The following is a 12,958-nucleotide window of genomic DNA, read 5'->3' on the forward strand; positions in this document are numbered from 1 at the left end:
CTCGCAGAAGGTTGTGGTTCTACACGGAGTACATCTTGTTATTGCTGTAATGAGCTGCAGGTGGGGAGGCAGAGGCTGGCTGGGTGCGGGGCCAAACTGGGGGACTCGGTAGCTCTGGGTCTGGCACCGAGGGGAAAAAATCAGCACAGCTGGCACCCAAAGCACCCACCCTGCAGATTCCTTGCTCCTGACCACGCCACCAGCTCTGGTGAAGCCTTGGGCTGCCTGCTGGTCCTCCTGGTGAAGTGGGGAGGAGGGGAATGAACCTGGCTCTGGAGGAGTGGGGGAAGCGATTCTCACCTTGGCCGTTTGCAATTAGTTTAATGAAGCCGTTCGTGTGATATTGTTGCCCTCTATTGGACCCAGCCTGAACGGCTCGGTGGGTGCCACCAAGCCCGGCTTGCGTGGGGAAGGACCTGGGGCTTTTCCCCGGCTCTGAGAGAGGAGCGACATTTCCCTGGGTAATCGCATTGGGATCCTTGGAGAGGGAGTTCTTGCTCGGAGCTATCGTGAGCAAAGAGCCAGAGCTAATGCCAGACGGAGGTAATGAGCCTTGCCGTGGACTTCAGTGGAATTTGGATCAGGCCATTTGCAGTCTCCAGGGATAAGTCGGTTCTGCGGCGTCTTAGCGATGGGCTGGAAACGTGCCCAAATTACTCACTGAGAGGCTCGTAACGCCAAGGGCCTCGCCTTCGCTCCCTGCTGCTGCTGTTGCTGCCCTTCTCAGCGCAGGATAGGAGCTCTGGGGTGGCACTGCAGGATGCAAGGTGCTCCTCGGAGCACCCTGCTTCAGCCAGGGAGGGCTGGAGCAAAACTTGGGGTCCCACCTAGGTTTCCCAGCCCCTGCAGACCCACTGGGCTCACTGTAAGGGCCTGGAGCTGGATGGGAATTGTGCAAATGCCACTTTTCCTTCATGGATCTGTTATGGAAGAGGCTTTTGGTCCCTGCTATGAGTGCTGGAAGTGTGTATGGGGGAATGGGGGCCCCAGGGGAGGCTCTGGGTGGGTGTCACCTGCAGGCTGTGGCGGTGCTGCAGGGTGCTCCTGGGCACTGCGGTGTCCCAGGGCTGGCTGAGGCTTGGTTGTGGGCATCTCCTCAAGCCCGCAGCAGCCTATTTCAGCAAGGTGCCGGTGGGCTGGCCCCGTGGGATTGCCAGCCCAATAGAGCTAAAAGCCTTTTTAGCTGATTGATTCGATATTGGTTTTGAACTCTTTCCCAGTGCACAATGCTTCACTTGTCGATGACAGGAGCGCGGGGGGCTCAGCAGCTGCCAGGTGGGACCTGTGAGGGGCAGGCAGGGCTGGTCGGGGTGCCCCAAATCATCCCCTTGTTCCCATCTGTCCCTTTGCTGGCCTCTCCTGCTAGCAGGATGCTGAGGGGCTGCAGCACGACTTGGCAGCGCCACTTCACAAGGGAGAAGCCCCGTGGAGCTGGGGAAGCTGTGCTAGCCCGAGAGCAAAGGAACCAAAATAAACAGTGTTTCCCTGAACGCTAAATATACGGGACTAGAAACGGCTTGCATTTCTTTCTTTCTTTTAACTGCGAACAAGTAGGGAGAGTTGGAATAGCTGGGAGTGTTATAAATGATGACATGCCTTTGAACTAGCAGCTGGGTGAATGTCTCATCCCACGCTGTCTATGTTCATGCTCCCCTGTCATCTGCTTGCGAGGGCTAATAGAGATAAAACAATCCGAGGATGGATTTCCAGGCAGAACAGTTCTGCCAGGTGTCTCCTCATGCTGCAGCGAGGGACTTGGAAAAAGAAAAGAGAGGCCACTGTGCCAAAACCCACCTGGTGAAGTTGAGGGAGTAAATCCGAGGGATTTGGGAAAAGGAGGACATGGTTGGCTTGACCTTGCTGCAGAGGAATGTGGCCTCAGCAAAAACTCAGGATCCTGCCCCAAAGAGTCATGGAAAATGTACGGCTTGTGCTGGAGAGTGATCGCGGGCTCTGATGGATTGCTGTGTGGGGCTGTGGCCCCATGGGCTGGGAGGACTGGACGTGGCTGTTGAAGTGCTGTTTGCTTTGCCTGCCACAAAGGCCTTTTTAAAGACTTGAGTAAATGTTTGCACAGTGATGCTCCTTGGGCACCACGCACCTGTTCTAATTAGATATAATTTGTTTCGTGGAGCTCTCCTTCTTGCAGTGGAAATCCTGACTGGGGGTGCTGACGTTGGACTCTTTCCCCAGACTGTCTGGCCCTGCATCTCTGCTTCAGGGCAGTGCCAGGACAGTGCCCTGAATAATCGTTTGGGCAACACAGGGAGGACTTAGGGAAGGTTCAGTAAAAACAATTTGGCTGTAAACCTCTGACTAGAAGAGTCGAGGGTCAATGAAGAGCTTGTTCCTGTTATCTTTCCTGGATAAAGAATTACTGGGGCAGTGGAGGGGCGGATCTGCCTCCAGCAGTCTCTGAGTCCTGTCCTGGCATCCTGCTCATCACCAGGCAGTGAATCTGCCAAGGGAAAATTACCGATTTCACAGGGACCTGGGGATGCTCAGCCCCTGGCGGGGCTGCTGGATGGCACCAGCTGCACCCTCACCATGGAGGGAAGGCAGTTAGTTCGAGCCTGGGAAAAGCAATGTGAAGATGCCAGGAGGTAAATGGATGGGAAAACAGTAAAAACTTGCTCCTAAAATCTGAGCAAGATACAGCTTGGAGTTTGACTGCACAGGGAAAGCCAAAGCTGAGGCAAGCTGGGAGGTTTTGGGGCTGCAGGAGCACTGCTTAGGGCTTGCTGGAATAGCAGGGGAGTGCCCAACTGTCACAGCAGCACAGGACAGTGCTATTTAGACCTGATTTTTCCTGGAAATGTCAGGTTAAGATGAAGGTTTTAATATATATTTCATTGACCAAAGCAAATGCATCTCATATACTAATTAAATGCGTGTCATCCAGCCAGTGCTATTGCTAGGGTTATTTTTCTTGCTCCAGTGATGAATGTGGCCAATTAAATCAACAGTATCTCTTTGCTTGCATTCATTTTCTCTCTCCATCCCCTGCTTGAAGGAGAGGAAAACAAAGCTGGTGGTGGAAAGGGTCTTTAAACATGGTGGGCAAAATACCTGGGGTCCTTCCCTTTGGACCACGAGGCTCTGGTGCAGCTTTTGCTGCAGGAGGCCAACGAGCAGCTGAAGCAGGTGCTGCTCCACAAGTGCTTTCTTCCCCCTTTATCCTTTTGACCAAAATCTCTTGCTGACCTCTGGCTTAGCTCTGTGCCAGCCCTTGATTTGTCTCCTTACAGTGCACACCTCATCCTGCAATGTAGGTGTGCTGAGAGCATGGGCTGTAATCCCGGGTGGTGCTGCTTGTTCTGATGGATCCAGACCTTCACACAGCCCCCAAATTTAAGTTTAATAGGGTTGAGCCCTTTGAGGAGTAAGTTTTGCAGTCAGGTCTTCAGAGGGTGGATGGATTTGCCTTAAATGTCTTTAAAATTGTGGTGGGGTGAGAGTCAGAAAGATGCTGAGGTTTCATCAGGGGAAAAGGTGTATTAAAAATTGTTCCTGTGGCTCTGCAAAGCATGGCCATGGTGACAGTTACACCAGCTCTGTGCTGATGGGGAGGGGTCTGGATTGATGCACTGCTTTTCTGCTTATCTGGGTAAATGTTGTGCTGATGAATGAGGCCAGAGCTACTTATCAAAATCAATCAGGGCTCTGGTTAATTAGGGCAGTCAGGGCCAGGTCAGTATTTTCCCTCTTTCCTCCAGCCTTGTGGCAGAGGGACACAAAGGTCAGAAGAAAAAAAATGGCTCAGGTCCCAATTCTTAGATGACTACAGTAGTTTACACTTAGTCAATAACCAGGAGTAATAAGGAGATGCTTTGTGGAATGGGTAAATAAGGAGGCTGGGATGTGTCCTCATCCTCCAGGCACTTCTGTTCCCTGCCTAGAGAAAGAGTATTTTTTTACATGCACTCCATCCACCTTGCTTTTTTTCTCTCAGAAGATTTTTGGCTTTCATTCACAGAAAAATAAGCTGCCTCACCCACATGTTTCCAAGTTCCTGGTCCTTTCTTTCCCTCCCTGCCTTGGTAGAAGGACTGGGTGCTTCTTTCAGCAGGGCAGCTATTGTGGGTGCTCTCCTGTGGCCAGGGCTTGGGCAGCAGAAGTGCAGAATAGTCTTCCAAGAGGCTTGAAGCATTGCTGTTTCAAGGCCTTCTTCAGTCTCCCTGGCTGTTTCTCAGTTCCTCCCTCCAGACTCTCAGCCTTCTCTACAGAGCCTTTCCCACCCCCTGATTTCTGGGAGGTAAAGACATTTGTCTGAGTCAGCAGAAGATGTTTTTTTCCATTAGGATCACTGTCACATGCTGCTCTTGGCACTTCAGGTGGGAGATGCCTCTACAGAGGACGCTTCCCAATGCCTGTGATGCCAGGACAGAAATAAGTGTGTCCTCTCCTTCCCAGTGTTACTGGGGCTAGTGGGATGTAGCACTGGGGAGACTTTTTAACCTGCTGATAGATCATTTCTCAATTTTCTGGAAGAGCATCTCTGCTGATTTCCAGGGAGGGAAGAGATTTGCGGAGAAAGAATATTTTTGGGTTAGGGAAGGACTTCTTGTACCTGATCACGCCTCATCTCTTTAAGGGAGGTGTGGAATCAATCTTTGTGATTAAGCGAGAGAGCAGGTAGCTTGAAGCCTCTGAGACTTTGCAGTCTGCTCAGGTCTTGGTGCAGATGTAATGGGAAGTGCTGGATCTCTGTTTTCCAAGCATGTTTGAAAGGGAAAAGTACCAAAAAAGAATTTTTCGACTGAAAAAGCAGGCATGGAGCTAAGGTGTGATCTCTGCGGGTAACAAGAAAGGAATGGGAGCAACACAGAGCTGCATCTTGCTCCTTGTTTCCTTAGCATGGGACAGGCACATATTTCCATCGGGATAAGGTGTGGGTGTTCCCTGGTATGGGTTTGACCACTGGCCCAGTGCTGCCAGCTGTAAGCATCTGTGCTGCAGCATTAGTGTGTGCAAACAAAGGCTGTGCGTGAGCTCAGAGCCGCTACAGTGGAAGCGAATTTGGTGAGTCAAGCTACTTTTTTTTTTCGAAGCACTGATCCCATTTCCTTGTATTCTTAAGTAGCTTCAATCCGTCTTACTGCATTACAGAAACTGTGTTGATTGTTCTACTGTAGTGACTAATAACCAGCCGTACTCTGCAGATTACCCCGGAGAGCTGGATTCCTGGCTTAGCTGTACCAGGCTTCCTGCATGCAAAGACACCTCAGGGTAACCTGATTTTTTTTTTTTAAGGCACATATGAAGTTTTCTGCAAGCAGGAGAGAGAAGAGAGCACCACAGGGCGTGGGGAAGAGGCAGAAGGGAATAAGAGCAAGAGCAGAAAGGAGATGGGTTGGTGGAAGGGAGAAGTGCGTTTCAGAGCCTGGGGGTGGGAAAACTTCTGGAAAAGCAAGAGGCAGAGAAATGGAGGTTGGTTGAAAGAAGAAAAGCAAAGGACTGGGAATTCTTCATAGCTCTTAGATCCTAAGGGCTATAAAGGGCCAATTGTATGTCCCCGTATGCTGAAGATGTTTTGGGAAGAACAGGGAGTTGGGTAGAGAAGCTGTTTGTGCCTCAAGCTCCACGAAGCCCACTGCTCCTTGCAGAGAAACCTCAGAGCCAGCCCCCATCCCTGCTGCAAGGGAACTGGAGGCCTGAATGCCAGGCTGAAGGGCTGGTGAACATCTGTAAGGAAGGTCCTTTTGGTGAAAAGGTGGCTCAGGCTGAGTAATGCTGACCTTGCAAGAAGAAATAGGATGGTGTAGGAGGTGGGCGGTATGGCCCGAGGAAGGAGGGAAAGCTTCCATGCATGTCAGCCTTGGGTAGCAGAAACTCCTGGCCCTGTGGGCAAGCACATTCTGTCCTTCATCTCCTCCCCAGATGGATTTTGGAGATCAAAGGTAAGGCTCTCTGCTGCTGTAATGCTATTGATGTCAATTGGGCTGTGCCGCAGGGAAGTTGGCTCTCTCCTTTTAATTACAATAGGTATTAAACTTGAGTCTTCAAGGTTGAAACTCCTACCTTTGGCCTGCACAGGATCTATAGATCACTCAAATCTCACTTAAACCCTCAAAGCAGTTCTTTAAATGCTGTTGTCAAGGCTTAGTGCTGGCTCTCAGCATGGGGAAAATGTCTCCACTGGATGGTTGCCCATGGGCTGCACACGGGGTAATCAGCCACCCTAATTGCTCCCGGTGATCTATAGCATCGACGTTCTGGTGGTGAAGTCAATAGTTCCCAGTGCTGGGTCATCAGCTGCTTCCCTCCGGGTCACAGTCTGGTGACTCTCCCAGCAATACACTGAACCATGTTTGTGCACAAAAAAAAAAAAAGCCAGCAATAAAATGTGCAAGAAACTGCAAAGACCCCCCTGATAAATGAGATCTCGGTCATTTGCTGAGGCCGTGCTGGAACCTGGTTATTGCTTAATAGAGTGAGTGCAGTGGAGCTCGGATTATGGGGGCAGAAGTTTGATAAAAACGGGGGCTCCTGGCAAATCCTTTAAGCACAATGTTTGCGTGCTAGTTGTACCAGTGCTCCAGCCAGCACTGGTGTTCCGATCAAAACCATCCATGTTGGATCATCCTCAGCTCTTCTCATTTGGGCTTCTGGTGGGTTCATCGGGGCTTTGGCTGCTTCTCTGAGCTGTTCCTGTCTGGATCCATTGGATTGCATTCCTCTCCCCCCCCACCCTCCTTTTTTTCTGAATTGGGTTTGTCCAAATTTTTTCTAGGTAGCCTTTTCTGGCATGAGGTGGCATCTCTGCTTGTACAATTCCCCCTTTTTTTGAGCTCTGGGACACACAAACTGGGGTCTCTTTTCCCAGCAGCTGTTCTCTTTTCATCCTTTGCCTCAGTGTGATTCAGAGGCAATTTAACCACACTGCCTGTAAGATCTGCCTGTGCCACCTCCCAGCGTGGCCTTTTCCAGACCTCACCCCCTGCACTTTTCCTCCTCTCCCGATTCCCAGTCACCAGCAGCACGGTTGTGTGGGGCCAGCCCTGTCCCTGTGCTGCTGTAGGATGCTCCATCAACGTCTGCGTGGTCAAACGCTCTGCCCCAGCACGCCCCAGACCCTTCGTCCTCCTTTTCCCTCTGGTGCACTGTCTGTGGTAGTTTATTTTCCACTCTGGGACAGTGCTACCTCCGGAGAAGTTAATAATCCTCATTCAGGCTCCAAGGGCTGCGAGTCCCACCCTGGCAATAAGCTAACCTCGTTGTGTTAGGAGTGCCATTAACGCTGATGGAGGGCAGTGGATCTGACAGCTGGAGGGCTGGAGGTCAGGTTTGCTATGGCACACACTTCAGATTTTCAGTGTGATAGGCTTTGATAACATTAAATGGACTGAAGAGCTGCTCTCTTACCCAGATCCCGTTCTTTTTTTTTTTTTTTTTTTTTCCTCTCCTTTTTAAATTAAGGCATTGCAGCGTTGCGTTGTAAGAAGGATCTATTTTTCTACTGACCCATTTCAGTAAAATTCACCCCCTCTAGAGCACGTGCTGCTTTGAAGGTGGAAAGAAACTGATGGATATTAAGGGCACTACGATCAGCTCATCTCCCCTCATGCATATTACAGCCCGGAGAATTCCCCCCAGAGATTCTCCTCCTGAGCCCAGCACCCTGCAGCTGGGTGACACTCGTGGGGCTACCTAAAACCATCTCAAGGTCTGGCCCAGGGGTCTTGCTCAATCATTTCTTCACCCGTCGCATGTGAGACCGTTGCTGGGGGAGACAGCAGCCTGTTTCGGCCCATCGTACCACCAGGAGGTTGAAAATACCTCTTCAGCCTCTCCCTGCCTGTCTGCAGCATCTGGGCTTTTTCAGACCTCAGCTGAGGGAGAATGAGTGCAGTGAGTGTGCTGAGACAGGAGCTGGGAGTGCTGCTGATGTATTTCTGTTTATTCCTTCCCTTTAGGGTCCTGGGGCCAGCTACCTCCACAGGGCCTGCGGACCCAGCGAGCTTTGAGGTCAGCTCCAGGTGCTGAGGAGTGGATGAAGACGTTTGTGCAGCCCAGCAAAGCCAGTCCTGGCTCTTTCAGAGCTGCTGACAGGAGAGTTACCTCCAGAAGGCAATTAAAGGCACCTAAATGAACTTCCTGCTGCTAATCACCCTCTGAAGGACCAGTCTCCTTCCCCAGGTGGAGGCGACTGCCTTTGCTTCCTCAGGCACCCTGAGGGGGCTTGTTCAGCACTGGAAGTGATTTGTGGCTCCCAGGAGGCTGCACACCTTGCAGAGGAGGGCAGTTTTCTTGTGAAGTGACTCGAAAATCATTTTTCCCCATTTGTTCCACAAATGAAACGAAACAGCTCAGTCAGAAGACTTGCAGAAAGACTTGTTTCTGTCAAGTCCTTGGAAACGCTGTCATGTTTCATTCCAGGAGAAATTGGTTTGGAACTTCTCCACTGCAGAAGAAATTCGGAAACTGCAGTTTCCTCTTTTGATCCCACCTGAAGCCGTCCTGGTTTCCCCAGGGCAGGAGTGATAGATCCAGGTCCAGCTTGTCTCTGGAAGTCCCATGTATTCACATATTTCTCCCAGCCCTTTCTAACACAAATACAATGTGTATGCTTGCAAGGTAAGTAATCTCGGTGCTATTTTCAAGTCTCCAATATTTCTGTATTGCGGAGATCATGCCTCTCAGTTCTGCAGCATGATTTTTTCCTGACAGTCTTTTTCTAAATCCTGGTCTTCTGAGTCTTAGCGTAGCCACTCAAAAGGAAAATGCTTCAAGGCTGTAGGATTGTTTGCTGGCCCTAGTTGTGTTGTTGTTGCATGGTCCTAATAGAGAGATCTGATGACAGCACACTTCTGGGTACTGCTGTAACTGTTTTATGTTTAGAGGTTAGCCTTTGATTTGGGAGGTTAGCCTTTGTACAGCTGTGAAGGTTTGATGTCTTGGTCACAGTATGTTAGAGCTGTTCACTTCCTTAATTTTTGGCATTTAGTAAAGAGGTTTTACGGCTTTCTTTTACACGAGATTAAATGCTAATATTGGTTTTGTGAGCGTTTCCAGCTCTGTATCCCCATATGCAGTTTGTGACTTGGCTGGCTGCCCCATCCACAGTGGGTGTTAGAGCCACCCGTACCAGCCTGGGGAGCCAGTGCTGATTTCTGCTCACGCTTTAAAAGCGGGATTGGGAAAGTATTCAGACTGCCTAAATAATACAACCGTACCTGGTGTATCTGGAGAAGAGACGAAGATCTGTTTGCATCGTGTTGGTACATAAATCCAGCAACCCTTAAGGTGCTTAGGCACATTTGGATAATGACCTGGAACAACCTAGGTAGCAGGAGGTTGCATGTACCTGTCACGTCAGCCTCTGCGAGCGTGCGAGATTGCCAGCCACCAGGCAAACGCAGCCAATTACGCCACGCTCAGAAGCATTTCATTCTTTTTCCATCTACCCAGCTCCACTAAGTGAATCCTGCTGTAAAGACCTCTACCTCCCGCTGGCATCACCTCCCGGCTGAGGAGATGGTGTTTAAAGTGCCCTCAATATTTCTGGAGCGGTTTTTTCTACCTGTGTGGTTAAAGGCCAGGCTGCCCTCTGTGGTGGGCTGTGCTGAGACACCCAACGCATGGGGTCACAAGGAGGTGCTGGGGGCTTGCACACCTTGTTTTACCCCTAATGGGAAGGGAAATGCTTTATGCCTTAGTACCCTGCTTATTTTTTCCTCTCTGTACTGTGGCTTGCCAGGCTAGGAAGTGGTTCCTGCTGGCTGCTATCCATGGGATGGGTCTCACTTGGGATTTTTGGGCAACACGGCAAAGGAAGATTCAGTGTGTGTGTGCTTGTGTATCCGTGCACAGGTATTTTGGGAGGGAATTGAGGAAGCTTCTAGCAGACAAACCTGCTCCTATACCTAATGTTCTTAATTCCCTGTTTTTTCCCTGATTAATGTTCTTAAATCCCTGCTTCTCCCCTGTTGCCCTGGCTTAAGGAATTTTTGGTATTTCCAGCTGGGATTTTATGCCTTGTTGTGGTCGGGGGACCAGGGGAAGGGAGTCAAAACTGCAGTGTTCAGTGCTTGCTTCCCAGTAAAACTAGCCTGGAGCAGGAGTTGAGGGAAAGTACGGGGGAAGTTTTTCTTGGTTTAATGATAACTTATCCAACTCACAGCTCAAATGGCGCTGTTCTCCAGCAAATCAAAGCACTCCCCTTCCACCGAGCTTGAGGTATCTTGCTCGTCATCTTCATACTCTTCTCTGAATGCATCATATTCTTGGCCCTGCTCCTCCTCCTCTTCCTCCTCATTCACATCCTCGTGAGCCTGTTCTAGCAGGAGCTCACCCTGCCCGTGGGTGTTCACGGGCTGCTTGCAGAAGGGACATGTCTTCTTCCCAGTCTGGGTGTGGAGCCAGGTGTCAATGCAGCTGCAGTGGTAGGCGTGGGAACAGGACAGGATCTTCAGGAGGTCCCCTTCCTTGTACTCTGACATGCAGATCACACAGCTGTCATGTTTGTCTCCTCGCTTGTACGTATACAGCTTGATCTTACGAGCCTTCTTGCACCACCTTATGCCAACCACAATTGAGATAGTGGCGATAATGATGTAGAATATGTCCCGCATGATGTGAGTGTCCTGCAGCATCTTAGCATTGTCTTGATAAGGAGCAAAATAGTATTTGGGTGGTAGAAGTCTGATGTACGCCCCTTTCTCACATTGCAAGGCCTTTTCCATGTGAAGGGAGACGGATTCTCCGGTGAAGAGTGATGGTATTTCAATCTGCTGCTGGATTTCTTTGTCATCAGACGTCATGGTGATCAGCTGCTCTGAATCCACGTTGTACACAACAGCAGCTTGGTAGCCAGCCTGCTGGGCGTGAAGAACCTTCTCAGCAAAGGAGCAGCCGCACCCCTGGATGAGCGCGATGTATTTCTCCGAGGCCTTCCTCGGTGCTGGGGGATGCTCTATGGCGTGGCAAGCATTTGGTGGTATTGCCCTCATCAGGTACCCTGCCAGCCCTTCTGCCGGGAGCTGTGGCCCGAAGCATGCGGGCAGGGCTTTGTACACAACGCACTTGGAGCTGTCGTTGTAAGCCACATGGCCAAAGGCTTCTGCAACGGCAACCTTGCGGAAGAAGGTGGCAGCCACAAAGTAAAGGAGCTGGAGCCGAAGACTCATGTTGAATGCAGTTGGGTAGCTCTGAAAACAGATTTCCAGGCTGGTCCCAAAGGAAAATTGAAAGAGACAGTCACAGAAGACTTGTCCCCGTTGGCTGTTACCACTGTGCCATGACTTGGAGCCACAGCAGGGTGAAGATGAAACAGTTCCTGCTCTAGAGGTTTCTGCAGGTTCTCCTTAGATTGGAGGTTCCCAGGATACAACTCTTCTCTATTTCGTTGTCTCCAGCTGCTAAGCAACACCCTTACATCATATCTGCAGGTCTGTGACATCCCTGGTCGCTGTGTTCCATAGAGGGGAGATGTGGCATTACTGCCAACGTGCTTAAATCGCTCTTCCCCTTCATTTTTGGTCCGCTCCATGCGTGTGGCTTCTAGTTTAGTCTCCATCTGGGTACTGATAGGATGCTGGTTTCTCTCATCTGGTTGATATGCAGGCAGGATGAATGAGCCTCCCCACTGTGCCCATTGCAGACTGGAATGCTTTGTGCTGGTGGCCAAAGCAGTTTCTGGAAAACCCAACAGAGTGGGAGCGAGCTGTTAGTCTTGGCCACCATCTGCTGCTGGAGGTGCATGTGGCAGTTCAAATTGGTCTGCTGAACATGTTCTTTCTCCTGAAAATCATAATCTTTGAACCAATACCAAACCAAATAAATTGCTTAGGGTAGAAGTTTGTGTGTGTATGTGTGGTTTTTATTTCAAATGAAAAAAAAAAAGTAAATCAGTAATTGTCAGTCAAAAACTGCTGCTAGCAGAAGTTGAAAGTTTCTGTGTGGCCTCCCTCTCTGCCATTAGCCAAACTTTTGTGAGAGCGGATCCACCTTCAAGGGACCTGATGAGCAGCCAGACTTGCAGAAGGGGCTGATGTGCTCACAGGACTCCTGTTGGGGTGGGTGAGCCTGGAGGACTGCTATCTTGTGCTTGAGCTTTTACCTTACTCACTTCAAAATCTCACCTGCAGGAATCAAATGACTGAAGGAAGACTTTAGCTTCTAGCTATAAAAACAGATTTAAAATTCGAGTTATGGTGAAATAGCTGAATAGGGGATTGGAAGGCATGAGGACAAGTGTTGTCCATTCCTCCCAGAGTGACAATGCAGCTCTCATCTTTCAGGCAATTCCCACCTCTGATGGTGAGTGCTCAGTGCCCAGAGGAACACCAGCCTGATGGGGAGGCAATAGTTCTCCTGGTTGTCAGAGCAAACTAGCAGTGAATATGCAGTGAACCCAGGTCAGTTCTGAACCACAAATCCCTGAAAACCTGTACCTTTTAACAAACAACCCTTTTTGTTTAACAGTCCACTTGGGAGTAGATCTGTGGTTCCCATTGCAGTTGTGTTGGACCCAAAGTTTAAAAAAAAATCACTTGTGTACCAGGCAACTGATTTGTTACTAGCCCCCTTGGGCTCTGCTTGAGACAGATTTCACTGGGAAAAGAGCTACAGAAAATGTCAGCAGACAGTGTGTGTGTGTGCCAGAGACTCCCAGCAGCTGTGATTTCAAATTGATTTTATTTTCCCCTCATCTAAAGAGTTTTACACTCACAGGGAGACATTTTGTTGCATTTAAAAACAAGGGAAAGGTTTGGGGAGGGGGTTGAAGCCAAAGACTCTGAAGCACAATGAAATGAAGAAAATTGAGATACAGCAGGAGAACTTTTTGAGGGTTCATTTTTGGCTTGGTCTTACGGTCCTTGTGATGGCACCCATCATCCTCGTTTCTTTACCTGCGCTCAGCTCTCTATTTTTGCCTCCAGATCAAAGCTTTACATACTGCTGGTCACTGTTGCTTGACTTAGGGTCAGATGTGTCTGTGGGGCTGGACGAGGAG

General features: G+C 49.8%; 1 protein-coding gene across 1 annotated transcript; it reads right to left on the reverse strand.

Moving 5' to 3' along the window:
- Positions 1 to 10,124: 10,124 nt before the first annotated feature.
- On the reverse strand, positions 10,125 to 11,129 carry ZNRF4 (zinc and ring finger 4; the record flags this gene model as incomplete). Its single annotated transcript, XM_084302599.1, has 1 exon — positions 10,125 to 11,129. One exon carries the CDS (start codon positions 11,127 to 11,129, stop codon positions 10,125 to 10,127), a length of 1,005 nt encoding a protein of 334 aa, XP_084158725.1.
- Between the last annotated feature and the right edge of the window lie 1,829 nt (positions 11,130 to 12,958).

This window comes from Netta rufina (genome assembly GCF_964035555.1).
Source record: "Netta rufina genome assembly, chromosome: 28".
Lineage (NCBI taxonomy): Eukaryota > Metazoa > Chordata > Aves > Anseriformes > Anatidae > Netta > Netta rufina.